Consider the following 13,948-nt stretch of genomic DNA (forward strand, 5'->3'; position numbering starts at 1 on the left):
GGTGAAAAATTGGTGTCAAGAAAAAGACTGAACACCTTATGTACAAATCATACTTCTAAAAGCCTTTTTCTTTTTGAAATAGAGGATTCACTTTTTCCCCCCTTTTCTTTCACATCTTGTCTTTCCATGTTTCAACAGTAGTAGGAAACAATCTATGAGGATTCGTGTTCTTTCTTCTTCTACTGCTACTTACCCCTGAGGAAACCCATGATGTGATTTGCAGACTGAGCTCCCCCAGCCTTGGTCTTGCAGCCAAGTCAGCCCTGGCACAACATAGCCACATGATCTTCTGTCTGCTGGCTTGGCACTTGGGCTTGTGCTGCTTTGGGCTGGGGCTCTGTTTGTCAGTAAAGCTCAATCAGTGCAACTGAGCACAATTAAAGTGATAACAAGCAGGTTCCCCTTGCACAACGCTTCCCCTGCTGATGAACAAGGTGCAGCTCCAGATGGACAGCCTCCTGAGCAGGAACTGACATCTGATTTACCTCTGCATGGCAGGAGGCCAAGCCTAAAACTTCTCCAGTTTCTTAAACAAAACAGACAAAACAACCTCCTGGAAAAATGAGCTGGCTGAGCATGGGAACGTACACACGCACTCACTCTGAATGTCCTTACTTGTCCTCAGATGCAGAATATCTTGCACCCATTTGACGTGGTTCATAACACACTGAGGACATTGATGTATAACCAGCCAGATGCATCACATCAGGGACATCGTGTCCTGCTTTGGGCACATGGGTGGTGGTGCAGGCTTGGGAGGCAGCTCCCTCCACTGGAGCTCTTCCCAGGGCTGTTTGCAGGGTGATCTTCCACCCATCTCTGAGCTCCTGCCGCTCCAAGCCTGCCACAGACAGACAACACTGGGTCACATAGGAAGCAGCAACCCTTCATCAGCTACAACAAGCATTTCCTTGTCGGTGACCTGCTCTCCAGGTTTTGAGTTTCCATGCTACCACGGGCCTTGTAGAACAGGTTCCCAATGGACAAGACCAACGTACAGCCAGTTGTCAGGCTGGTGGCTGACACAACAGCCCACATCATGGCTCATGGAGGGTCATGGCCAGGGTCTGGCAGCTGCGGCTTCCTTCCCCAGGACTGTGCTTCCATAACAAGGGCCCTTTTCCTCATCTGTTAGCAGCTGCCATATCACAACTGAGTTGCATGGACAGGCATGATGCCAAAGGTGGTCACAGACAATGGAGCTCAGTTTGCAAAAGTTACAGAAGACTATTTTTGTGGGAGTACTGAAGTCTCTTATGGTGGGATTCACCTCTCCTGACTTTCCATTGTCAAAAGTTGATCTTACTGTCTAGTCTTCTTTCACAGCCATATCTGGAGTCCAATTCACCTCATACCTGAGGTAAGTATCTAAAATAGACCAGACAATTCACACCTTTGGAAGTGCTTTTTTTTCCTCCTCTGACTATAAAGAGATACTGATTGAACTGCTCATCTGGAAGTATCTGCACTGAATTCATGCAATGCTGCCTCATAAGTGGATCCCACCACCTATGTGTGACAATCACAAGAAGTGTCATGCCTTCTATAGATAAACTTCTTTGTATTCAAATTTAAAATACATTTATCAAAGTACTGATGGGATTTTTCCAAGTGTCTCATTTTGAGAACTGTGCCTCCTCTCCTGATAGACAATAGGCTTGCAGTTGCCTTTCCAACAGGCCTCTGTTCTTCTACCTGGTTGCATGCTGACAGCAATGATAAATAGGGGACCCATTGCTAAGGTAGATTTTTTCTTTTCCCCTCAGACTTTGTGGTATCATAATAGTTAAAAGCAGTCCAAATTCAGTTTGTAATATATGTAAATTTGAAATTATCAGATGAAGCAAATTATGATTTATTCTACTGATATTCCGGTGTATGAATCTAAGCATTTTAATTTTTTTTAAAAAATAATAATTAAGGCATTAAGAACTACACAAAGATAACTCTTCTTCACCTAAATAAAAGTATGAGAATGGATCAGTTTGTCTGAAGAATAAGTTTGTTTGCATTTCCTGTATTCTGAGTTCTTTTAAGAGAAAGAAAGTTTCAATATATACGTTCTTCCTTTGTATTAAAACTAAATTAATTAAACAAGAATTTAACATTTAAACACTAATGCAGGAACATTGTAATTAAAACCATAATAAAAAATAACATTTTTCTATGTTGCATATAGTCTTACTAAATGGTAGAATTGAGCTGTGTTTTGATTTGCTCACTGAGAAAAGAGGTAGTGGAACAATGCTTTTTCCTTCCAGGGTTCCTGAAGTTACTGGACTCATAAAGTTCTTTTTTCTATATTTAGAAATCACTAGAATGGTCCTTTAATTAGATGTGAATCTGATTTTGTAATTCAAGTTTCTTCAAAAGCAAACACAGTCCTATTACATGTAACCAGATGATCAAAAACCATTTCTTGAGACTGTTGATAATACCTGGAATGACTTCTGAGTCAGAATCTTTCCTTTTTTTGGAGAGTTCTGCTCTAGAGAAGACATGGATTAGGTGGGTTTGCACTCTGTGTATGCCACGTTAGACGTGAAAGGTGATTTTCTACTTGTGGTTGATTAGGACATGAGAGCTGGGTTAGCTGTGGGTAATCCACTCACTGTTTTTGTTTGGCCAGTCTCTAGTGAGCTTGGAGGGATAGCTGTGTCATCCCACAGCTCCTATTGCCACCTGCAGGAACTGCCTGTTATTGTGTTAAATAATCCTGATTTATAATAGGCAGGGGATCTGACAGAGGCTGTGTTTTCCTGAGGGCATCCTCTTCTCTGTAGGTCTCCATGAGGGTAGCCCTCATGCACCTCTTCATTGAGGTTGTGACACAGAGGGCCCTCTAAAAACTGGCAGATGTCAATACACAAGTCATGCCCTTCGAGGAGCTAAATCATCCCTTAGTATCTTTGCTGGCCCTCATCAAAGGCACCAAGAAATGCAGCTTACTGAGGCTGCAGGGAAGATGTTGGCAAAACTGAGCCTGCTCTCTCAGGGCTCTTGTACATGAGTTGTGTCTCTCCGTGGCTGTTGGGTGGATGGAAGGGAAGGATAGAAGGGAATCCCCTTTGGAGAAGTGCTTAAAGCAGCATAAGTATTAAGACTTTAGGGGGAAAAAAAAAAAAGAAAAAAAAAAGAATGAAGAAAACAAGTTGTTCCTCCTGGGAGAGGCTGGCAGCACTAGTATGCTGGCAGGTAGGCTGCCAAAGTAATGACAACACGAGAAACCTGACTTCTTTTGCAAAGCTTTTTTTTTTTATCAGTGATTGTGGGAAAGTTTTGCAATCGCCATAAGAAGGAAATCCAAGGTTTAAAAAAAATGCAGTGGAGTGCTCCACTTCTTGGAGTAGGCAGCGCTTTGGCTGTGACGTTGCGCTGGCTTCAGGCCTGAAAGCCCTGGGGCACGGGGAAGAAACAGCCTGACACCGCAGTGACACAGAGTAAGTCCTCTCTCTCTCTGCCCCTCGCTCTGTCTCCCCGCTCTCCCTTCCTGCTTCTCTCCATTTGGGTGTTTGTTCGTTTGAGTTTTAGGTGCTAATGCAGGGCAGACTAGGCTTTTTATACATCTGGGTGTCATTAAACTTGAAAAAGTTTATGTAAAGAGCAAAGGTACAGTTCTGAAAATTAGATTTTTTCTTAAATTTATTTTTTTTTTAAAGGATAAGCACTGTGGACAGTGAGATGTTTTAACCCTCCATCCAAAAACTATTCATCACCATTAATTAATTATTCAAAATTGTCATAAATTAAATCTTGTATTATTTTTCTTGCTTCATTTAATTTTAAGTACCACTGGTGTCAATGATTCACTAGTTTGCTAAAGTGGTTATGGAAAATGTTATTGTTTCATTAAGCATAAGAGAAGTGTTTATACAGTTTAACATTTTCTGTGAGTTTAAGTTAGATTATTAAACTGACAGCATAACATTAAGTATTGTGAAAAGAAAACCACATCACTGATTTAAATACTGTTTATTTAACAGAGTCAGATGTTTGGTGAAGTTAATCATCAGCAAAATACAAATCAATAAACAATGTATTTGCTTTAGAGAACTGTGTCTTTCAGCTCCCACCCTGTAAAGATTGGGGTAAATCTGAATTCACCATACTTTAATTATCTATAACTACTTTTTTCAATATATTTTGATTTTTGAACTGCAAAAGATAGTCTAAGGAAGGTTAAGGCCCTTTAGAAATTTTGTATGTGGATCACTGAAATGTTGCTTTTCATAGTCACTTTTTGTGGATCCTGCTGGAGTAGGATTTGGAACTAAAAGCTACAAAATTTAAGTGAGACTGCCTATGAGGCTTTACATCTCCTTATTAGACATTAATGCCTATTCACAGTAAATAGGAATAACTTTTGAGGGGCTGTTGTGTTGCCAAGAGAGTGTTGTCTTTTCTGGGCATGGGTGGACATTTCTCAGGGAGTCCAGGTTGCTTCTGAGCATCTTGCTTGGGAGAACTGAGCTCTCCAGAGAGTGACCTTTGTGGGTTAACCCAGGACTCTGACACAGCCCTACCACCCATGGTGTCAAAAATCCCTCATGCTATTTAAAAGACCTCTGCTCACGGGTCAGCTGGCCTCTGGGGCCTGCAGGAGGGGAGCTTTGAGAAGTTCCCAGAGGAGTTAAACAGAGTGGGATATTGAAGATCCCAGTGTCTTGGAGGGAAAAATGTTAGAGGCCAATTCTTTGGCCTATGTTCCTCCATATTCCTCTAATGCATGTGCCAATGTATACTGGAGGTAACTAATTGATTTTGCTACTACCGCACCAATTTTCCAACAGAAGAACTTGACAATAGATCTTTTTGGCTTCTTATTATTCCAGATCTCTCTGTATTAACTGGTTTTCCCTCATCAGCTTAATCTACATCAACCACTATAGCTAAGATGACTCCTTATATCAGAAAAAAAAATTAAACAGGAAATTTTTGCAGTCTCATTAAAATAGCTACAGTTTTCATCTGTCTTGCAGGAACTTGTGGAGACCTGTGGAATTAAGGATAGTAGTTAATTTATTTTAGTCAGTGGCCTCTTTTTCCATAATACATCTTTACCTACCATATCTCTTATCCTGTTTTCTCCTCAGTCATAATTTGTGGTCTGATTCTACAAGCATTTATCCAATAAATAACATTGCTCATAGGAATGTTGAGAGAATGGCACAGAGTAGTGTTCAGTATTTCTGCAAATTAATAGATTACACACCTAGAGAAAATCCTCATAAAAAAAGCATAATATCAGGACTCCACTGGATCATACCAAAGGTCCATTTAGCCTGGAACAGTGATCAAAAGCAGATATCTAAGAGAGAATGTAAGAACTGGTCTCCTAGCCTCCAGCTGCCTAGGGACTTTCTTTCTCTACAAAGATTTCTAAAAACTGTCAGCAAGTTGCCTCTAAATTTTTCATCTATCTAAGAGGATCCTGAAGTCGTTTGGAAAGCAGATTTCACAAACCAGGTACACCAATCCTTAACTCATTACAATGGCACTTTGAACACTCTTTAACATCCTTCCCGAGAACAGGTGTCAATGTGTAGACATCTCAAGTAGTGTCTTACCATCTAGTATGCCTGAAAAACACTGGAACCTTTATTCTTATGCAAATAATAGTTAATCATAGTCATATTTTCTAACAGGAAGACCTATGTATCAGATCTGGAGGAGGAAAACCATGGACAGGCCAATCACTACTGGTGAACTTAAAGACAAGTCACTCTTTCAGGACGGTGATGGCAGCGCGATTCCTACCAAGAGCATGTGCCATAATTGTTCAAAGCTAAAGGTATGGAGAAGAGCCTTCACCACAGATTTTCTCTGGAATGCTGAAAACGACAACTTGAGGTTCTATCAAAATTCAATTAGTTTTGTATGACAACATTTGATGCTACATGTCCTGGAAACAGTGCTCTAGGTTGTGATTCCAAGCACATAGAAGTCAGTAAATGTGTTCAGGAGTTAAAAGTGAGGCCGTATTTTACTAACAAATCATTGAGAGGTGTGCTATAGTCATAGTGGTAGTTGCAACTATAACTTTTTATTGATGTTTTTTAGAACAGGGGAAGTAGGAGTAATGGGACATGCTGAAATAATAGTACCAGTAATAAACAACTTTATACTGCAAGTTTTCCCCACGGAAGGAAAAAGCTAAAACAGTATGTGGTAGAAAGGTAGAGGGTGCACACATTCAGTGTCAACTTTTTTTTTTTCTTTGCAGTAGAAGAGGCTTTGGAGGCCATCCTTAAAGAGAAAGTAAAATCTTCTGTTTTAATGAAAACAATAGGAAGAATCTCTCTAATTTAGAGAGAATTAAAAAGCAAAGCATTTGATTTTTATGTTTAGTAGGTTATTCAGGCATCCAACCATGAAAAAAATATCATTTCTTTGCAAACTCAATTATTTTCTCTCTTCAGATATTTCTTGGAGCTCTAGCTTTTTCCTTTTTTGCCAAAGGATTTTCTGGAAGTTACATGAAGAGCATGACCAGTCAAATTGAAAGGAGATTTGAAATCTCATCATCAATTGTTGGCATTATTGATGGCAGCTTTGAGATAGGTGTGTGTGCTTTCTTGGAAAGTGGATAAATACTGCTTCTTAATATATTTTTCCCCTTAAAAAAATATATTTTTGTGATCTTACTGGTTCTCTCTCCTACTGATGCAGGTAACTTAATGGTAATGGTGCTGGTGAGCTACCTTGGACCAAGAGTTCATCGACCAAAAGTAATTGCCATTGGATGCCTCATCATGTCCTTAGGAGCATTTTTGTCAGTGATACCTCAGTTCCTAATGGGACGGTAAATATGAAGAGTTTTCACATTGTGCACTAATTGAACTTGACCATATGAAATATTTTTTACTCATATACCCAAGTTAAAAGCTTGACAAGAGTAGTTTCTTCCAGATAACAGGAAGGTTTTAATAGGTGGATTTTTAGGATTGACTTTCTGGTTTTCTCTCTGAAAGCTTACCTCTTTCTACAGGTAAGTAAAAGAGAAACCTAAGATTTCTACACAACTCAAATATAATTAGGGATGAAGTGGGTTGAATTTTTCACCTGGGATGGATATATATGTGTATTTTTTTTGCCATTCTCCTATTAAATTAACTGTAATGAGATCTTGAAGGAAGAGGTTTCTTTTTCAATGGTGGCTATTCGTCTAAGCTCTTTGAAATTATCAAGATGTGTTTCTATCTCCACTGAACTCAGGGGGAGTTAAATATCTAAATAACCCTTCACATCTAAGCTTTAGTGCTTACATAGCTGTCAGAAACAGTTCATAGCTCTCCAGTCCTTCGGCATCCTCACTGAACAGTAGTTGAAAATAAAGCCTCTCTGTCCCTCAAAAATTATAACTTATTTGTCCATCTTTAGTTCCAAAAACAATACCTGTGATAAGGAGGGTATGGAAAGAATTCTATCTGGGGACCATGGTATGGAAAGTGGCCACTGTCACTACTGTCCTTATGAAATAGCAGGGAACCTGCACTGCAGGGGACAGCACAAGCCAGAAGCAAAGCTATGGAACTCTCTGATTTAACCCAAACTCACAGCCAAGTTCTGAAGATTACCCATTCTCCACAACACTGAGCAAAACCTGGTGGCCATGGGGACCTCACCATCATCCATCACAATATTAAAGGTCACCACTTGACTGCACAGTCAGAGGGAATATCTGCACTCCATTTATCCCAAAGTAGCATAAATTTATTCAATGTGGCTTCAATTTACTTAGCAGACTTGCTGTAGTAGCTAACTGCCTAAATACAGACAAACTGGCACGCATGTTTTGCAGCCTGTGTTAATCTCTTTATAGACACAGATGCATCACTACTAGGTCCTTAGCTAGCTAATTTTAAACTAACACAGAAATCTCTATGTTACACATCTGTCACAGGTAAGAAACTGGTGCCAGTATGGAAAAACCTCAGCATTGTTGTATAGAGACAGATGTGGATGGACTCTGCTTCAGTCCAAAGAATGATCTCTTAAGCCCTGGAACTAGCTTTTTTGTTCTTTAGTTTAGGAAAATATTGGGGTTAGAATGGTCAGAGCATTTTGGAAAACATATAGAGATACCTATCTTTTTTTTAAGCAAAAGCACTGGAAATGGGTTGCCCCTCTGCTTTGCCTTGATGTAACAGGAATGAATACGTTTGAACACAAGACTCATACACACTTCGTGCAAAGCAGAGTCTTTCATGTGTCAGTTGTATTTTACATAGTTGTTTTCCAGTTATAATTATGAAAGGATAACTGTTACTGTGGACAACTCTTCTACAAGTGTATCAGCTTGCTCCCCAGCATTGTCTGTGGGCCATCCAGTCACAGATGCTACAGAAACACCCAGCGCAACAAAAAATTTTGGTAAGCAAAAGCTCTGATGCTGGGTTCCCTTCTGCTTGGTTCCATTTTATACGCCTTCTTTTACTGGAAAGCAGTACAAGCCCCATTAAAAACCATGATATATACAAGCCCGCTCTATAATGATTTAAAACCAACATATTTCATGTTATTTTTCTGTTGCAGTAAAGTATTGTCAGAATTATGTTCACAGAAATGTAAATGTTTATGACCTGCAGAATGTGAGAAAACAACAAATTCCTATCTGTGGCTTTTTGTGCTGATGGGGAACCTTTTACGTGGAATTGGGGAAGCACCAGTCATGCCATTGGGAGTTTCATATATTGATGATTTTTCTAAAGAAGAAAACTCAGCATTTTACATAGGTAATATGCAAATGAGTGGTTTTTATGCATTCTTTTCTTTGACATTTCTGTAGCCAAGCAAATACTCAGCAAAAAAATCCATCTGCTCTATTCTAGATAATTTTGAGCTGCACAGAGACAAAAAAGCAATGCAAAAGAGATCTCAGGTGCTCCTTTTGCTTTCCTCAAGTGGCTTCTGCTACATATGCCAATTTTCTTTGTGACTGAAGAAAAGCATAATCAAATACTCATTTCTCCAAAGTTAGAAGTCATATCTGTCTTATCTGGCATATCACCGCCAGTACCACAGCTTCAGAGAATAAATTCCTCCTAATCACTGTTCCACAAATACGAGAATTATCCTTAGTAACAGTAAACATGTTACAGAAGCTTTTACCTGACTTCCTGAATTTTACATGCAGCACACTTCCTGATGAAAGCTTTTTTAAAGTCACTGAAGGGAAAACCAAACCCTTGCCAGGGTGTTGTAACAAATCACTTCTAATTTGGATTAGGTTGTTGTTGTTGTTTTGACAAAACATAGCCTATTGCCCAAGACAGAAACACTTACACCCAAGCTAATTCATTTATTGCTAAACTGATTTAATAGCATGGAGTGTTTGTGTGGTTGAGGGAACACAAAACGGCTGCCTGAAGTCAACTTGGTGAAGTTGGACTGGTCATAAACATAGTATGACACAGTTTCAGGAAGAGCTCAGTGAGTAGTACCACAGGGTAAGGCCATTGCAAATGTCTTCATTTGGGGATCAGGAAATCTGCAGGTAGAAGAAAATGGAGGTATTGTAAAGGGAGCTGACAAAAACAAAAATTCCACTTAGCAGTTATCCAAAATATTTCTAATCGCCTCTGAGCTTGTGATTAAAAATGTTTTTAAAAGTTTAGCTTTTTTTTTTTCTTGTCAGAATCTGATCTGGAAGAGATTGTGTCAGGTTGGGAGCTATTGGGGAAGTGATATTGAAAATATAAAGCTGGCAGACAGAATAGTATGGATTCAACCAAAATGAAAATTTGTTTGTGTCATGCAACTGAAACAAAGCACTTCATTTACAGAGTATTAAAATGTTTCATTTTAACATTCTAAATAGTAATTTTCAGTCTCTTATTCTATTAAAACATTTTGATAGTTTGATGAACTGACCCAATTTGCAAAAAAAAAAAAGAAAGTTGAAGTACAATCTTTTCCATAGAGCTGAAATTCCTTTTCTTGACCAATTTTAATTCTTTTCAATATCTGGGTTTTTTTTAATCATTTGACTGAATAAATTTATGATCAATGTTTTTTTTTAAATATATAAAAAATATATTAAAAAAATGTCGTATAATGAAAAAATTCAGTCAAACCTTGCTGTTGAATTTTGACCACTGGTCTCATTATTTGACCCTGATCAGTGAGTTTTGCCTTCCTGTCTCTCCATTTTCTTTTTCTCTTAGATGTTTTGTTGAGTAAGAACAAAACTTATTTTGAGGCAGAGACAGCTTTTTATTGTCAATGGAATACAGCATGAAAATCCTTTGGCAGCTTTGCTGTAGTGGTTAATTTTATTAGAGGCTTTGAATGAAGGAAATTTCATCACTGAGTTGAGCACTAGCATATAATCTTGTTACTATCGAAACCACGTCTTCAGTAGAAGCATATCTGAGGCAAATGTTGTATGTTGTAAATTTTAATACCTGTTACATGCTAAATTACTCATCAATGAAAGGGTTGGCTGAGCTATGTCAATATGCAGCAGCTGATTAACTGATAAGTCTACATGATTTACTTGCTAGCAGTTTAGTCTGTTTGTTAATTACAAGCAATAAATATTACAAAGGAAAATATGATAAGAAAATATCAGAGTGAACTTATTTGCTTTTTTTTTAGCACAATACAATCATACTATCTTAGTGGAGTTATTTTTGAAGTAATGAGCATGCAAGTGTGAAATTTAATTTAAATACTATACATATGCAAAATTATTGCATGTATGCTTCTTATTTTATCTGATAGTTTATGGTATTTTAAAGAAATATACTGCATACAATATACAAGACCATTAGTATGGGCATGCTGGTTTTTATCTGTTGATTTTAGAAATTTGCCACTGAGTATTTGAAGTTTGGAGATGATCTTGAGTAGTAAGTTGTGCTTTAGACTCACTGATAAACATAAAGAGCTAATTCCTGGCTTCTAGTGTCAAAATCCTGACTCTGCAGAAGTCAATCACTTTGGAGGCACCAGAATTTGATCTAAAAGGCCAGATCTTCCAATGAAGTAAAATGAGAGAAGTAAATGAAAGCAGTATGCAATCAGAGCAATGAAGCAAACCAGAAAAATCATATGGTTAAATTATGCTCTGGGAATTTATTATAAAAGTCCTTGATCATAAGCTGAGTGATTACTGTATTCAGAAGAGAGTTTGCAAAACTAATAGGAGAAAAATCTCTGCAGTTGGACAACACAGTAGGATTTACAGAGCATAGGGCTGAACATGGGCAAGAACTGACAGGCACTTGATCAAGAATTCCTTTTTTTCTAATAAAGCATTCTGCAACTTTAAACAGCTCCCAAGTGGCAGTTCCATGCTAGAATTTAGAAATCTGAATCACTGAACTTTTTTTTTTGAAACTTTTACCCCCTATAACTACACTTCAAAAGATCACCAAAAGTGACAAAGGAAAGTAAGGACCTATGCTCAAATTATTTTGAGGATATTTTTATTTTATGTTGATCTCCAGCAGTGGCCACCAAAATCTAATTGCACTGTATTTACATACCCAGTCAGCAAAATACAGTCCTAGCTTCCTAGGTTTCTGCTACCCTTCACAGCTTATTCATTTGCTCATAGGGCCATCCCATCTTCTTCTGAGCCCATGTTATCCCCTTCGTAAGCAGAGACAGAGCAGGAAATACAAGTCTCAGTGAGGCCAGTAGCAAAACTGAAAGCTGATTATAAAGAGGTCATTACTTGATCACTAGATTTCTTGATTTTATTTATACAGCCGCATAATTACGTATTCACATTAACTGATTTACTCATTCCTGTGCTGAATGAATCAACAAAGGTTCTGTCTGATGAACCTGGATCACACAGAGGCACACTTACATCTCCTCGTTGCCTACTGAAAATATTCTCAGGGTCCTGTACCTAATCCCATGTCCATGCACTGTTATTGTCCCCGTCATCCTAACGTAACTCCATATACAACTGCAAGGATGTATATGCACTTCATCAGATCAGCTGCTGCTACTCAGAATTAAACTAGTGACCTGAACGCACAGTACAGGGAAAAGTCCTGACTTCTACAATCACAGAGCATCATGCAAGCTGTAAATAGAGTGGCAGGTAGATTTATGGTACCTCCAACAGCCTCAAGTTGTACGTTCATTAGTTAACCACCGCAAGCTCAGCAATGCAACTACAAAATTCTGACGAGAGAAGTAGGGAGGAGGAGGGATAAAAATAATTGCAATGTTATTATCTTTCTTCCTGTTCCCTCCTAGACAGCAGTCTTGCCAATGAAATGCATGTGAGTGTCCATGTGAGATGGCGCTCACTTCAGCAAGCCCCTGTGCGGGTGAAGGAATCCCCTTCCACATTGCAGCTAGTGCATTGGCAGCTTGTGGCTTATTTTCATCCTGGTTAGAAGCTTCCTACTGCACATCCCCAAACATCCTGTGACCCTCTTCTCTCTCCTCCTTCCTCTCTCCTTTACATGCCTTCAAAGGAGCAGGTGTGCTTGTCTGCCCAGCATTTTGCTCACTCTTCCTTGCTACCTCCCTTCTCTTACAGGCCTGGTGAGATCCTCGGGCATGTTTGGGCCAACCCTGGGCTTCCTGCTTGGATCTTTCTGTGCCAGCCTTTGGGTTGATATTGGCGTTGTGGATATCGGTAAGAGACCATGGGGTGGTGCATTAACTAAGAGGTTGGTTGGAACCCACATGATAAGAAGAACTTTAACTCCAAACGGGGGAGCTCCCTGGAGAGTCTTTCATCCTCAAAAGCTGGTGTTATTTACATTTTAACATCTGCAGTGCTGTAATGTGGCTGGGATAGCCCTTGATGCAAGACACCTACCTCTGCTACAGAAATATTTTGTACCTCCTTTTATGCTTGTACCCACAGCTGTTGCACTTCTGTCCAGCTCAGAACAAATGAGCAAATGAAAGGCCATCCCCACATTGAGGGAACAGTGAAAGGCCTTTGCTCACAAACATTTTCAACACTTGGCAAAAATTATGTTCTCTTAAAAAGCATGCAGCAGAAATTCGTATGAAAAGTCATTTAATTGTTAAAATAACTTTCAGGTGTCTAATCCCAAGGAAAATCTGAGGAACTTCAAGGAAAAACTGTTGAGTTTGAGGATGGAAGAATGAGGAGGAAGCAGGAAATTGAGGAGTTCTTGTTTTTTGGTGGTGAAGGGCCTTCTTGCTGTCACTCTTTTCCACAGAAAGTGTTGGAAGATTGTGGCAAGGAAATGCCATCATGGGTCTAAATGGAGACATCTGTTTTTGACTGCATGGGACTGATTTGATACAAGCTGCATTTCAGCTCTTCACAGGAAACTCAAATCACCTCTGTTCTGGTGTTTATATAGTATATATAAGGACACTTCTAGTATCCTTAGGTAAATTAAAAAGAAATAGTTTAATTGTTCTGCATGATATTTAATCTGTTTTCTTGTCTTTCTGTATTTTATAGATACCATCAGCATAAATCCTAAGGATACCCGTTGGGTTGGTGCCTGGTGGCTTGGGTTGCTCATCTGTGGAGCAGTCAACTTCCTTGCCTCATTACCTTTCTGGTTTCTGCCTTACTCCTTACCAAAAGAAGGAGCCAATGAAAAAGTGAAGATTAGTCATTTGCCTGTTCAAGGAGATCACTGCAAAACAGAGCCCCCAGTTCAGCCACAGTTAAAGTTCTCAGAGGCAGTAAAAGGTGAAAGATTATTGCCCACGTTTGCATCTTAATTCTCTCTCATGAGTTCACTCTGAGCTGAGCCTGGATTTGCACATCCCTCAGCAAAATGCACATTTCTGCAGTGTAAATGATGGACAAAAATACTCTAATTTTTAGTATTATAATTACATGCTGAGGTTGTGTTTCAGTCCTCTCTTTATGTCAGACAGATGGAAAAAGCTCATGCTGTTGCTTTGAGCATCCCAGATTCTCAGTTCCATGTATTAGTTGTCATGTGATATGTTACAGCTACAATATGATTATGAAGGAAGA

General features: G+C 39.0%; 1 protein-coding gene across 1 annotated transcript; it reads left to right on the plus strand.

The window, feature by feature from the left end:
• Nucleotides 1-5,680: 5,680 nt before the first annotated feature.
• Nucleotides 5,681-13,654, plus strand: LOC104525257 (solute carrier organic anion transporter family member 1C1-like; the record flags this gene model as incomplete). The annotated part of the gene is made up of 7 exons (XM_010168359.1): nucleotides 5,681-5,791; nucleotides 6,420-6,561; nucleotides 6,670-6,802; nucleotides 8,243-8,373; nucleotides 8,589-8,735; nucleotides 12,509-12,607; nucleotides 13,418-13,654. Coding segments are annotated over exons 1-7 (1,000 nt in total), but the record flags the coding sequence as incomplete, so codon positions are not given.
• Nucleotides 13,655-13,948: the final 294 nt, after the last annotated feature.

Source organism: Antrostomus carolinensis, unplaced genomic scaffold (assembly GCF_000700745.2).
Source record: "Antrostomus carolinensis isolate BGI_N321 unplaced genomic scaffold, ASM70074v2 scaffold1035, whole genome shotgun sequence".
NCBI classification, from domain to species: Eukaryota; Metazoa; Chordata; class Aves; order Caprimulgiformes; family Caprimulgidae; genus Antrostomus; species Antrostomus carolinensis.